Source organism: Nansenia antarctica, assembly GCF_963989245.1.
Source record: "Nansenia antarctica genome assembly, chromosome: 12".
In the NCBI taxonomy this organism is placed as follows: domain Eukaryota; kingdom Metazoa; phylum Chordata; class Actinopteri; order Argentiniformes; family Microstomatidae; genus Nansenia; species Nansenia antarctica.
Genome location: NC_137682.1, coordinates 14,488,036 through 14,503,311, shown reverse-complemented (window position 1 = coordinate 14,503,311; position 15,276 = coordinate 14,488,036). Strand labels below are relative to the sequence as shown.

Here is a 15,276-nt window from a genome sequence, read left to right as displayed (position 1 = left end):
TGGTTGGGCCGGTCTTGTAGCCCCGTCTAACCAGAGCAGCCCTGGGTCGTCCTGAACGGTAGAAGCGTTCACGTCGCGATCCCCGTCAGGCTTACAAAACCTGTGAATTCTACCGAAGACTCTGAAGCCGAGTGAAAGAAGCCCTCTGATCTGACCTTTGACACCTGTAATGACATCACAGACCGGATCAGGAGAGGTCATCTGATCCTGTCTACTCCAGTGGACAGTGGAATGAGGATTGTTGTCTGGCTCTGAGTCTCCTCTACATCTCCACTTGCACCCTGAAGGTTTAAGGCTAAGGTTGTTAGTAAGCACTTTACGACGAGTGTTGTATAAATAGAATCCGATTGGTTGGCGCAAATAGGAGATTTAGAAGACATGGTTTCAGAACAGCCCTCTGTAAATATCTCATCTGCTTCATCTGCATGTTAAGGCGCGCGCGCACACACACACACACACGGCATCTGAGGGGAGAGGTGTGTGAAAGCTGTGAGGTGAGTGAAGTGTATGAGAAGGTGCACTGGAAACCCAGCCACTTGCTTCTAATCAGGCTTAACTTTAAGGCTTAACTCACATAACATGCTTTACTGTGTTGACATTGGCCTATAACTATAACCCAACACAGTGGCCTACAGCCGATTCAAACACAGAATGACAATACATGAGATGAGAAGTGAAAATGATATTTTATTTTTTATGTACAGGCACAGCAGCTAATATCATTTGATCAGTGTAGGGCACTTATGTGGCCTGTATCAAACGTCTGCCTTTGAAAATCAGCACCACGGGTAAAACTGAGGAACTCACTGAGGAAAATAACATAAAACATTGTTACACTGGTAAAATACACCTAACATCGGACAAATACTACACAATACTTTTTGTTATTCTCTTCTATAAGAAAATAATTCGATTTTCTTCAGTAAGCATATATATATACACACACCCAACAAAAAGCAGAATTCTGAATCCGAAAGTCAAGTGATTGGTGTGTGTGTGTGTGTGTGTGTGTGGTGAGTATCAGCAACTGGATCAGGGTCATACTCAATCCCTCCGACTGCTATGATGTCACTTCCTGTGTGTGTGTATCGTTAATAGGAGTGTTCAAATAGAAATCTATCCTGTAGAAGAGACGCACCACTTTAGCACAGAGAATAAGATACTCTGTTTAGTTTGGGCTCTGTGCATTGAGGTGTATCTGTACCATTCGGAATGTTTCACCATTCTGAATGCCATTCTACTTCCCCAAGCGAGTACTCTGTCACAGAAGTACTTTCCAGTACAGTGGTTACTACAGGCAGGAAGGTATCCACAGCTTCAAGCAAACTGCTAGAACATGATTGGTCTGGTCACGCCTTCTAGCCTATAAGCCGTGTTCTGACAGACAGCTGACCTCTGATTGGATTCCTCCAAAAACATCCATCATTCACCAGTTGGCACCTGAGGGAGGGTAGGAGGGGGTAGGAGAAAGAGAGAGGGGGGGGGGGGGGGGAGAGATTCTTAGGTGAATGTAGATCAAAGTTTAACAGCTAGGTCAGGGTCAGCTACAGTATGGTTTACTTTAAATGGTACTAGTGGATATTTGATTGGCTGGAGGAGGAAGAGAGGGGACTGGATTGGCTAAGATACAAATAAGACCTGGAGGATCCTTTCTTTGCAAATGTCACGAAGTCAGGAGTACGACACTGCGGCCGAGACTAACCCAGAGCCACCAGCGGAATCTCATTGCTGGAGTGCAGCTAGAGTTCAGTCAGGGGTGCAAACTGGCGATGGTCCAAAAAGGTGACACTTTTTTTTTGCCCGTAGATGGTTAGCTCTATCATTAACAGTGGTCTAACAATGATGCGCGTGTAAGTAGCGATGGCCCTGACCTTAACACCCTCATAATTAATGTAAGCAACCTGTTCTCAAAATAATTATGCAGGTTCCTGCAGGTTTCAACAAGTTACATTTAAGACCTTTATAAGACCACTTTTAATAGATTTTAAGACCTATTGAGCAAGTATTGGTATTAGACTCACATTCGTTGATTATTTTCATTAGCAATGCTGGGTGATCTGTTCTGTTGCATATAGAACAATGATAATGTCAGTTAGCCTACTCTATCAATTTCTTGATTCATTTCCATTGCTTCTCAACACATTTATGCATAAATAACAGAATAAACTCACACACTTACTCACACTCACTTACACTGCATAGCCTACATACTGAGATATGGCACACACACACACCTCTCACAGGAGGTCCACACACACACACACACACACACACCATATTTACTAAACCACACATACCGTTGCTACCACTGCAAGTTTGAAGAAATTCTAACTTCACATGCCTACAGTCGAATCGCCTCCTACGGCGATTATCGTATCGAGGCCTCTTGTCTTATCATTTCACGTGGCAAAATATCGGGGTTTTGGGCGCAGCTTAACCAATGTCACACGAGCAATAAGTGTGCGATAAGTTTTGTTTTATATGTTGTCTCTCATCTGCACGCGTCGTATTCCCACGCAGTGGTTTCTGGCGACAATAATACATTTTCCGGTCGGACTTTTTAAATAAAAATAAAATCGATTCTACGCAAGTCTAAAGCACACAGAAGCCATGAAAAATATATATTTTGAAAGTCTCGCCCTGTGTCTGATCCTGATGTTATAGAAGCAGTGTAGCAGCAGGTTAAAAGCGAGGTAAAGGGGGATGCAAGACAGTCTCGGGCAGCGTTCGTAAATTCGCTCTGCGCACTGGGCTCAACGTCATAAAGGGACCAAGTAATTTGATTGGACAAGAGGCATTCCATGACTGTTGATCAGATTTCCAGAGCGAATGTACAAACGCAGCCTAGGGCAAACCACTCGCCGACTCGTTTTTTTCATAACACGAAACTTGAAGTTGTAAAGTACCCACTCGATATAATAAACAACAGTTTAACAATCACTAAATACTTATAATGATCATCTAATTATGTGTAGTTGTGTTTCTAGCATGTCGATGTTCTATCAGGTAAATTCGCTAGAACTAACCTCCATACCCTGGTTCAGAAGAAGAAATCAGTCCTTCGTCACTTACATCGTCGTCCTCGATGAAACTTTTAGGTGGATTGGTTACCCTAGCCTAGATGGTCTTTGTGACATTTCACAATCACAAACATATATGTACAGAAACTCACTAAAGTATAAAACACCGCTAAAATACTGCTTCTCTTCAAATCACTCCATGACACTTTGAGGTCAGTGCATTTGTTTTTTTGGTGAACTACCGTAATAACCCTAAATGGCTAGAGAGTGCAACTTCTGTGCTTTCAGAAACTGTTGGATTTTTTTCGATTGCACATATAGTTCAAGAATTACGATAGTTTGAACGAACCCTGTAAATTCCTGTTGAGAAGTTATCGCATAGAAGTTAACTTCTATGTTACTTTTTTTTGCAGATCTGCATGATCTGCATGATTCACGTAGGTCACCTATTTTGAGGTAAAAACGGCGAATTTCACCTAAAGGTGACAAGTTTGCACCACTGTCAGTATTACACAACAGGTTCTCAGGTGAACGTAGGGCAACGAATAAGAGGTAGGTCAGGTCACCAATGCTTGTAGTGGTACTTTAAGTGGATATTTTATTTATTCATTGGCTAGGGGAGGAAGAGAGAGGATTGGATTGGCAAAAACAAAGTATTACACAACAGCACCAGAGAGACAAAGATAAGACCACATAATGCATATACTGTATAGGAGACTACGGATGTAATAGAATACAACCTGGCCAGTAGGGGTACAACGGTTCTCGGTTCTATAGTGAACCGTGGCGGATTTATGCTGCGTTTCATTCAAAGTCAGAGGTCGAGTTGGTCTGGAACGCAGTTGCTTCCTGTTCAAATGTTTGTTCATGGCGAGCGGAGTTGAGAAGCAACAGAAGCAACATAGCAACAGTTTGAGGAAGCCCGGATTGCTACAAATCTGCGTTGTGGGGTCATTCATTCCAGTTTTGGCATTGAATACAGCGATGAGGGAACGAAAACAGTGAACAGAAACGCGTGTCACAGAAATAATAGGCGCATAATGCATCTATGGGCTACAGCTGGTACAGCTGTCATGGCTAAAGTGCATTTTTACTTTCATTTCTTCCTCTCCTATACCAGTAGTCAAGCCTAAGAAGCACTTTTACATTTGAAAGTGTTTATTTTATTTTTTTTACATTTGAAAGTGTTTTTTGTTTATATATATTTATATTTCTTATATTATACAATATACCAGTCATATTCTGGAATGTGTCTAAATGTTAAAGTTCCATAAGTATAAGCAAAATAAAGTAAAGTAACAGTTAAACAGTTAAATAGTAGCATTTTTTTTCTCCTTATGCACAAAACACGTACCGAAACCAAACCGAAACCGTGACCCAAAAACTGAGTTTTATACCGAACCGTGGGCCAACTGAACCGTTGCACCCCTACTTGCCAGGAGGATGTTGGACATCGTTTGGGACACTATGATATACGAATAGGGTGGAGAACTGACTTGACTAATGCTAACTGACTTGACTAATGGCTATGACGCTAATGGATTAAGTGCATAGGAAACATTACGTACCATCATGTGCTGATTGACCGTTGGCATTGACCCGGTTCTGGCGTCTCATTGGCTCCAGGCGGTTACCAGGACGATTTGGGGGCCTGTTGTTTCTCCTTTGGACACCCACGTTCTGTCTGAAAGGACCTCCTCTCTTCTGACCCTACAGGGAGGGAGGGAGAGATGAGAGAGAGAAAGGGAGATTGATGGAGAGCTTTTAGATAATAAGGTAAACAACAATTAGTCAACTACTTTCTTGATAAACCTGATGACTAGCAAAAATCAGTAGTTGTAAATCCCGAACACACACACACACTTCTTACCATGCCCCATCTCCCCCTTCTCTCTGGTTCTTCGGACCAGCCAGAGAATCCTTCTTCATCTTCCTCCAGAGTCATCATCTCTTCCTCACTCACATACTCCTTATTCTGCTCACTGAGCACGAGCAGGGGGGGGGGGGGGTTGAGAAATGGAGGTTGTTCAATGACGCCTCACAAATTGTAGGAAGTACCTATTGATCTTACAGTATGTAACAACCACTCAAGATATCCACTCCTCCACATACTACACCAACTCAGGGCTGTTCCAATACTATGTAACTGTATCCTTCCTCCCTTCCTTCCTTCCATTTGTAATCACTGATCCAAAACCAAAGGGGAGGCGAAAGCCTTGCTCTAGTCTTGAGACTTCGCTTTCTCCAACCCAGTTAGATCATAGATGACTCCGAGACAGAGCGAAAGGAAGGTTACATTGATCCTATTGGAATTGGGACCCCCATCTCTCCAGTCTATGCTGTAATCCTGTGACCTTGTACTACACCTCCTGTTGTTCTTTTGTTTTCTGTTTAGTTTTAACTGTGTTTGACACCATGTCACCTCCACTGTTTTTAACCTGACTATTATACTGTGTATTGCCCTGTGAGGTGTCCTTGGGTGTTTTGAAAGGCGGCATACAAATAACATTTATTATTTATAATTTATTATTATTTATTCTCACCCCCGAGAGGCCAGGGGGCGCTGTGACAAGGTTCCTCCGGGGATGGTGACCTTCACTCCTTCCAGTCTCTCCTGCCGCCTCCTCTCCAGGTCGTGCCTCAGGTCCCCCGGGTCGCTCACTGCCTGGGGTCTCTGGGGCTGCTCAACAACAACCGATACAATCAATGGATGCCATCATCCAGTCACCAACCAACCAATGAACCAAGCCAAACCCTTACATCTGTTGATTCACCCATCAATCATTCCTTATGTAAATAGATCAATACACTGAATCAATATGAATCAAACCCTATTCCATTATGCATGACATCACAAATGTCACAAGCCATCCATCCAACCTCCCCAAGCATCTATATGAAGAGTGCTGTACCTTCATGCGGCCCACTTTAGAGAACAGTGGCTCAGTATCGGCCACAGACATGTTCATGCTCATGTTGAAGCGCCTGGAAAAGGGGAAAGAATAAAAACAAGAGAAAAAAAAGTAGTTTAAGATCACATCCAAAAGGCCGATACCAGAGCCCTAGCTCCAATGATCTTTTCTTTGACCCTAGTTAAGATGTGTGAGGGGTGTACCTGTTAAGAGTGGGCCTCTCTTCTACCACCTCCTCCTCCTCCTCCTCCTCCTCTTCCTCCTCTTCCTCAGGTAGACCACCTTCTTGGGGGCCAGAGAACCGCTTGTCCAGAGTTATGCCCTGACCCCTGAAATAGTGCTCTGTGAGGAGACAGCAAGACAACCCCCGAAAAAACAACAGATTGAGTCATTTTGAAGAAAGAAAACCCCAACATACCAGTCCAGAAACTTACATAACATACCAGATAGCACTGTAAACCTGGGCATCTTCAAGGTTGGTCTGTTTGAGCATGGATGCCTATAGGTTGTTCTCTGTGTGTGTTTTGATAAGAGTTGTGCTGACCTTTGACCTGGTGTACCAGGGTGATGATCTCCTGGGCGAACGTGCCAGAGTGAGTTGTGCTCTCCCTGTATGTCCCAGAATGCTCTATCATGGGCAGGAAGTCCAGTCTCTGGCGGCCCACGTTGACCAGGTCCAGAGAGAGCTGTCTGTCTGTGGAGTAGCACAGCTGGCTAGAGGATGGAGGAGGAGAGGAGAGAGGGATCAATGATGGGAGGAGAGGAGAACAGGTTTGGGAAGGGGATCAATCATGTATACCAGGGCCCAAGTATTTTCTTTTAGTTAACCAATATTTGTGCTATCTATGAAAGCTTGAAATATAGAAGCTTGCTGACAAAACTTAGAACTACGGAAATGGATAACATTATTGTACATAAATAACATTTGGTATTTTTTGTTAGTTTCATAACATGACAGTGAATGCCATTGAACTAAACATGGTCTTTATCAAAAAAACAATTCACCCATTACCTTACCTTTAACGAATCATCGGTAAAACACACAACACTTACCTCAAAGCTTTGGGGGAAATTACTGACTGATTGAATGTACTTGAATTGGGACATGTCAATGGCACTTAAATCCAATTGAAACTTTTTTCCCCAGACGTTTCAGTAAGTCATGCAAATAGGCAGAAGGGTGGGTGAAAGTTCATGCATCTTTCCATGTTCACTCTCTACGTGTCGTCAATCACCTTCAGGACCTCTGCCACAATCAGCTTTCTCTCACAATGGTTGTCTGTGTGGTTCTTTTTCCTGTTTGGTCCAGGGCTGGCAGTGAGGTCTTTAGCAGAAGCTGAGCTTTCCTAATAACACAGGTTGTTTCCTGAGGGTTCAGGTGGGGTTCATCCACTCTGATCCATTGGCTGAGTGCGAGGTTTGAACCAATGGTTTCAGCAACTCCATCCATCCTGAATAATTTTCATCCAGTTTCTTGTCAGGAGCGGCTGGTCATTCACACAGCATCATGGATCGGGAATGGGGGATGGGGGATCCTGAAGGAGCCATCTTGGAACCCATGGGATTTCCTTTACGGTCATAGTGCTTCACAGCAGTCAGTTTCTTTGGTCCCAAAAGGATGAGAAATTCATAAATATCTGCTGATTAATAATGCTGTTAAGCCAAAAAAAAAAATTCTTGAATATGACTGAGCTTTCAATAGTGGTGGAACCGTAATTGGAATAGCGGTCACTGAAAACGTTATATTTGTGTCTTTTTGTGTAGGAAGTCTCATTGCACTGTTCACTTTTGGAAAACAACATGGTAGTCAAGTTAGATATTCAGGCTTTCTACCACTGCTCTTCTAATTAGATTTCCTTATCATCGTCTCCAGAACCTTGCCTTCTATTCTTCTCCATATGCAAGTGAACAAGTCTTGTGTTGTTTGGCAAATAACACTATCCTCATACCCCATCTGAGGAACAGGCTATTATTGATGTCTATAACATCATTGAGCGAGAAATTCCAATGTTTGCATTCAGTTCTTCTCAAATGATGCAAGCCGTAGCAGTTTAAGGGAAGTCATTACTGTCCTCCATCTGTTTGAGCACAAGGTGAGACAGTTGTAATCTGAGGCTCAAGTAAGTTCAGAATGGTCTTCAGTAGCTGACACAGGTCTTTCAAACATGTATGCCCGCTCAGGCTAGTCTTAGTGCTGTTCAATGTACTCCAAGTATTGTCCAGTTCAGCACTGTGCAGGGCCTGGTCTGAGTGTCTCCCAGTTTCAGAGCAGGTTTTAGGGTGATCCGTGGTCCAGACCAAGTTCAGTCAAAAAAGGCATGCAAGACATGTGGTGGGGATCTGAAGCCTGGGTAGTGGTGGTCTAGTGGATAGTGAGTTGGACTTGTGATCGGAAGGTTGTGAGTTCAAATCCCGCCTGAAGCCACACCACTACTAGTGTGCCCTTGGGTAAGGCACTTAGCCCTCAGTTACTCCAGGGGGAATGTCCCTGTAATTCGTAATTGTAAGTCGCTTTGGATAAAAGCTTCTGCTAAAATGGCAAAAAAAAAAAAAAAAAAAACGTATTTCCCTCAAGAAGGCATATGCTGTGTTGTGCCACCATTTCCAGATCCACTTATAAACAGGATCATTGTTACTCCTTCTTAGCAGGTAGAATGTTCAAGAAGAAAAATATAATGTTGCCTCAAAACACTGGTTTGTAATGGAGTGTCTCTGACACTCCTGTCCATCCTTTTACATCCCCAGTACACTGATAATCCAAGAATGTAAAAGTCTGCAGAATGTCAAAAAAATATATGACAGAAAAAAAACAACATATTGACTTACCTTTAGACAAGTGAATAGGGCTTAGCATAAGCTAGTTAGAGACTATACATTTTTTTTTTTTAAGTTCTACAAGCAGAGCTGGTGTTTTGGTGGATGTATCCTCTCAGAAGCCCTTAGCTAAGAGGGCTAATAATGTGGGGGCATCATCTGGCTCAAAACAATGTGTGCCTCTGAAAATTCTTCCCATCACAATGGTATTTCAAAGGAATTGTGTTTCCAAATGTCCTGACTCTTGATTATGATGGTTCCAAAGAGATTTCTCTCAAATTCACTGAAGTTTGTCAAACAGAAACCAAAGCATTGGTCTGTCCATCCAGTGACTAATGGCTAGCAAGGTGATTTTGAGTCTTGCAAATGGGTCTGAGATAGTCTTGGCCTCTCTTGTAAAAAATATTCTCAGACTAGACTGGCTGTTGGACGTCTTCATTTCTGGGAGCTCTTCAGTTGTTGCTGATTGTTCTCAGGTAACCTCCAAGGGCCTACTTCTTGTCCCATTGTGATGTTTTGAGTGTACCTGTGAGGGCTTTTCATCTGAAGATGAATAGGGGTAGTGGTGGTCTAGTGGATAGTGAGTTGGACTTGTGATCGGAAGGTTGTGAGTTCAAATCCCGCCTGAAGCCACACCACTACTAGTGTGCCCTTGGGTAAGGCACTTAGCCCTCAGTTACTCCAGGGGGAATGTCCCTGTAATTCTTAATTGTAAGTCGCTTTGGATAAAAGCGTCTGCTAAATGGCAAAATTAAAATTAAAATTACTGCAATAGAAAGACCAGTAAGCACTGATTTCTTGTCTGATCCCTCAATCTTCTTCATTCATTCGTAATTACTTTATCCATACCTTTCCAATGGTATTTCCACTTTCCAATGGATGCTTGATTTACCTCTTTACCTCTGATTGAAAAAAAAGCATTCAACAGTCCACGGTGAGATTAAAACGTAAATCAGCAAGTTTCATATACTGTGGATGTCTCTTCACACTTCAGTAGGGTACTTTCCTGGGTATCAAAGCTGTTCCTATTGCAGGGACAGCACTCGCTTCCATTGTGAGTTGCTATATCTAGTTGGGTTTTTCAATGCATTGAAAGGATGTGATTTGAAGAGCAAAACGCTGTTCAACAGATACAGATTTAAAAATTATGGCAAAATAAAAAGGTGGTCAGGATTTTCCAAAGTGGTCAGGATTCTACCCTTCATTATCACTGTTCTTCAGGACGTGTGTTGCATGTTTGCTGACATGTGCTGTTCTTCTGGATGAGCATGGAAAGGTTTTCACAACACAAGATTCCTGTGTGAGTAGTGGACTATTCAGAATCAGAGGCGATTCCACTTTTAGATGATGATCTTTGAAGAATTCTGCTATGGGTGCTTTGGTTGCACTGGTGGCTTGTATCCTGCTAGGTTTGTTTCTCTGATGGAAGTTCATAAATGCCCTTGTATTGTAATCCTTGCTTTGTTCCCATCTTCCCTTGTTCTCTATCTGCTGCAATATCCAATCTCTTCTGCGCTTTACAGTCTTCTTGCAGCATCCAACAGCTAGCTATGGTAAAGAGGCATGAACTTTCACCCTTGACCCCTGATTGTTGCCGTCGGATATACTGTACCTGTTCTGGCCCACGGGTCGGTTCATGTCCACTTTGATGGTGAGCGTCTCCTCGTCTCCAGTGCCAGGTCGGGGTGTTGCCATGGCATTGTTCTTCTTCTGCTGGTTCCAGTTGGGGTTGAGATCCCTCTGCTGGGGATTTCTGGGTCCCATCCTGGTCCCTGGTAGTGGTCGGCCCCTGGCTCTGCCTCTGCCTCCCCTTGGTCTATCCTGCTCCCACCGGTGGGCTATGTTAGTCTCCTCTTCCCAGTCGGGCTCCCTGTCTCTGGAATCAGTGTCCCACTCTGCCTCCCTGGGCCGAAACCCTGGCCTCTGGTGCTCCTGAGGAGAGTCGGTGTCCCTGGGCCTTTTGCCCTGTTGCCCCTGGTTAAACAATTGGGGGTGGGGCTGGTTCCTGGTGGGTCCCATCTCTCTTCTTCCACCCCGGGCAGGGTTCCTCCTGCCCTCGTGACCCGGGCTGCTCCTGCCCCTGTGGTCCATCGGACTACCTCTACCTGGGCTGCCTCTACCTGGGCTGCCTCTACCTGGGCTGCCTCTACCTGGGCTTATCCTTCCGTGTCGGATAGGGCTTCTTCTAGCCTCATGGGCCGGGTCTCTCCTGGCGTCATGAACGGGGCGGCCCCTGGCCTCTTCTCTGGTGTTAGACCTGCTGTTTGACTTCCTGAACTTTTCCAGGGATGGTCCTGGCCGGGGATGGGGAGCATCTCGGTCATGATCTAGACGACGGTCCTCATAAAATTCCCGTCCCGGTCCTCCTCCGCTGTTCATTATACCATGGTCATGTTCCACAATGAGGGGGCCCAGGACCCTGCCCCCGCCACGGCTGTAGCCTCCCCTGCGCTCCCCCGGCCCTCCTCCAAAACCCCCTCTGGGCTTTTCCAGCGAGGGATGCCGCCCCCTAAACTCTGTCTGCTTCCCGTACCTGTGTTGACATAAAAGCAGGTGAGATTGTTCAACACTGACAGCGAGAATAGAGTCACTATAATATCCATCAAAGATATATTGGTAAAAAATTTGTTATTTTAAAATAAATAAAACATCTAACATATGAATAGAATTTATAGACTAATGACACGGATGGCAAGTTACTAATAACGTTTTGAACAGTCATTTAGACTAATACATTCTAAAGGCATTAGCAAGCTAATTACCAAGAAAATGGTATTGGCCTGACATAAAGACTTCATAGCATGTGCTGCATTGTATGCCATGCAAATGTACTAGTAATACAGATTGTTGAAAGGTTATACGGGATATATAAAGGTTATAAGGGATAATTGGCGTGGTGATACACGGTAATACGGTGAACGTTTGTATTTTGGGGGATCAGAAAGCTGTTTTTTCCACTCCTTTCTTCTTCTCTGACTTCTTCGCCAAGGACACACTGCTCAAATTTACCCAGGATGCATCGCTTCATCCATTTCTCTCCGTTGTCTGTCTGGGAAGGTGTTCCTCTCTCGCTGTTGATCCTCCCTCTGTCGGTCTACAAATGGTCTGTGTGCATCTCCATCACCCCTTTCCCTACCCTCCCCCCCTCCCCAGTCTTGAGACCTCTCCCTTGGGCTCCGGTCCCTGGACCTCCTCTGCCCTCTGGCCTGGTTTTGCTCCTCGTGCCGTTCTCCCCTCCAGCCCATGGAGGACTCTCTCTGATGGTCAGAGTGTGACGGGCCCAAAGATGGCAGCCTCTCCCTAGGCAGCCTCTGGGGAGAGTGGGGCTGCCTCTTCCTCTCATATCTCTGGAAGTCTTCTTTCAACCCTCCTCTTCCATCTCCTCCTCCACCATCTTGGGCCCAGAGCAGCTGTTGGGGGGAGAGCCTCCTGCGCTCGGCATAGCCTGGCTCATGAGGAGGTGGTGAGGTCCTGCGGTGGTACTCCTCCGGAGAGAGGGGGTGGTGGTGGTGATTATGTCCAGACCTATGAGGGGCCGGAGAGCGGGATCTTCTCTGGGCCTCAGGTTGGATCTTGTCCATGAAGCGGGCCCACTGGACCTCAGTGGCCTCCCCAGGGTAGCGATTCTCCTCCCAGGGCAGCTTGCCCAGGTCTGCCAGCACCCTCTGGGGGTCGAAATCAGGGTCGTCCCAGGGGAACCTGTGGCCTCCTCCATCCTCATGCCTCCTTGGACTCATTCTGGAAAAGCGAACATTGCAATGGGTGGTTAGTGTGAGCTTTAGCTGTGATATACGAGTACTCCAGAATAGACACTTGAGCGTAGCCCTAAACAAGACATAACTTATGCTAATCTTAAGTCTGAAAAGTTCCCTCTGCTCAACTGTTGAAACATTAAACTGACTTATATCTATGTAGTGGCAACGTGTGTTGAGACGCGTGTTGCTACGAAATAGGTGAAGTCAGTCTCATGCATTTTGAGCCAAGTGGGAGGGCACTTTTCATTTTACATACTTCTAAAGTCTGGTTTGTGGGGTTCGGTTGAGCTAAACAATTCAAAAACAGACTGTTTGTATTTTTGGGGAGGATGAGTACATTTTGATTGTGAAACCCTCCTGAGAAACACTCACCTGTGAGAGTAGTGAGGTGACCGAGGCCGGGACATTCTCTTCACCTTGAACAATGAGAACAATATTAACTAGAGTGGATAGAAATGAGCAGCCTTAAATAATAACCATACTAAAAACGACTTGTAGCTCATTTCCAAATTGGTACACCGAACCTAACTAGAGTGCATTTGTTTACTATTTCATTGTATACAAGAAACAAGAGAGGTTCAATAACATGTGTTCAACTTACTGTTGAAAATGTGAGTACTACAGTAAATTGTAGAACTAGTATGTTTGTTTAGACTTACAGTACAGGCCAAACGTTTGGACACCTTCTCATTCAATGTGTTTCCTTTATTTTCACGACTATTTACATTGTAGATTCTCACTGAAGGCATCAAAACTACGAATGAACACATGTGGAATGATGTACTTAACAAAAAAGTGTGAAATAACTCTAAATATGTCTTATATTTTAGATTCCTCAAAGTAGCCACCCTTTGCTTTTTTTTTGTTAATAAAATATATAATAATAATAAATATAAATATATATATATAATAATATATTATTATTAACACATATTATATTTAATATTATTATTATATATTGTATTAACAACATAAAAGCAAAGGGTGGCTACTTTTGGCCTGTACTGTAGTTAACAGTTAGTAGAAAAAACAGTCTAGTCCCCAGGCTACATGGCGCACAGCATTTGGTCGGAAATGTCTGGTAACAAGACCAGGAAAAATGCTAAAAGTGCACAATATTTAGTATGCATCCTCTGGAAATATCGCCATATTGGAGCAGCACAGTAACATATCTTATCGTATATCATATCATCTATCATCTTAGATAGAACTCGTTTCCGGAGCTACACGTTAGCTAGCACGTTAGCTAGACAAGATATCAGAAACATTAGCAGTCTTGCAAACACTTACCCCGCCCTGCGCACGTTATGGTCGAAACTAGAGGATACAAACACCAAAATGCCACCAGGCTGCTCTCACAAACTCAAAGCGTTATTTAACAAACCACTACAATCTGATGATAAACACCAGCGAGCTACACAGCTCGTGTGATGGCCGTGTGATTCAGTGTTCGTTGATTATGTTCACCTCGCTACCGAGACAGAAAGCCTGATAGTATGACCTGGAAGTACTTGAAACTGCGGTCTAACGACCCGGAAACAGAAACTAAATTAGTAGCACAGCTATGGGCAGAGATCTGTGCCACTATTTGAATGACTGACTTTTGAATTTGAATTGCTCAATTTGAATACTTTAATTTTTAAAATGAATTTGAATCACATAATTTGAATTTGTATTGTTTAATTTTTTTCAGTTATTCAAGTTAAACAATACAAATTCAAATTATGTGATTCAAATTCATTTTTTAAAATTCAAATTGAGCAATTCAAATTCAAAAGTCAGTAATTCAAATTCAGTTTCTAGTGGCACAGATCTCTGTCCATACACAGCCCCGAACATAGATAGATAGATAGATAGATAGATAGATAGATGGCCTTGAGACAGCTTAGTTGGGTAAAACTCTATGGCAGCGGTACCCAATTATTATTCAAAGAGGTCCAGTGACTCAAAAGCCCCTTTCACACATGTAAATTACATGGAATCCCAACCCGGGTCAGTTCACACATGAACGCACTGCATAAACACGAGATCACTTGTTTCAGATCCACCCCCCTCTTTCTGAGCATCTCCTTTTATGGTCTTATATGTCCTCTCCTCCTGTATGTCTCTCAAGTGGTGTTACACTTAACAGGTCCCACATTACAAACATCACATTTATCTGATATGCACTTTGACATTAAATAAATAGTTGAATTTTAATCCAATAGTTTATTTCCAATAGTTGATATTATGAATGAATGAATGGTCTTTATTGTCATTGATATAGTACAGGTACCAAACAACGAAATTTGGGAGGGGGGGCTCCCCTGGTGCTAGGAAAAAAAACTAAAAAACAAGAAGGGAAAGGAGCTGGTTTACATAAATAAAGGCTATGTACACTATCCACTATACTATACTATACAAATAAAACACTGTGCTGTACTCTATGCTATGCTATACCTATTCTAACATTTCCTATTCTCTGAACCTTATGTACCCTAGGGTTGTCATATTGCACATAGTGTTATTTCACATTCATTTAAAGTGTCGCAGTTTGCAGGTTTGAAATGTACACAGTTGTGTTTCAGTATTACACTTGATTTCAATCTAGTAGCTGCCATCAATTTGTCTAGATTGTCCAGGGCCTAGAACCTAGGTCTTTGCTGTGTTCAGGGTCTGAATGGCCCTGGGGTAGAAGCTGAGCTTCAGTCTGTTTGTCCTTGCGAACATGGTCCTGAACCGCCTGTTCGAGGGCAGCCGAGCAGTTATAGGGTCTTATAATATGCTTGAATACTT

General features: G+C 43.5%; 1 protein-coding gene across 1 annotated transcript; it reads right to left on the bottom strand.

Annotated features, from left to right (window-relative positions):
* Positions 1-1,116: 1,116 nt before the first annotated feature.
* On the bottom strand, positions 1,117-13,884 carry LOC308168893 (uncharacterized protein; the record flags this gene model as incomplete). The annotated part of the gene is made up of 11 exons (XM_080543535.1): positions 13,792-13,884; positions 12,874-12,917; positions 11,909-12,484; positions 10,359-11,279; positions 6,477-6,646; positions 6,136-6,274; positions 5,933-6,005; positions 5,564-5,700; positions 4,891-5,002; positions 4,589-4,730; positions 1,117-1,121 (listed from the first exon to the last, which is right to left on the bottom strand). Exons 2-11 carry the CDS (start codon positions 12,906-12,908, stop codon positions 1,117-1,119), a joined length of 2,310 nt encoding a protein of 769 aa, XP_080399661.1. The 5' UTR covers positions 12,909-12,917; positions 13,792-13,884.
* Positions 13,885-15,276: the final 1,392 nt, after the last annotated feature.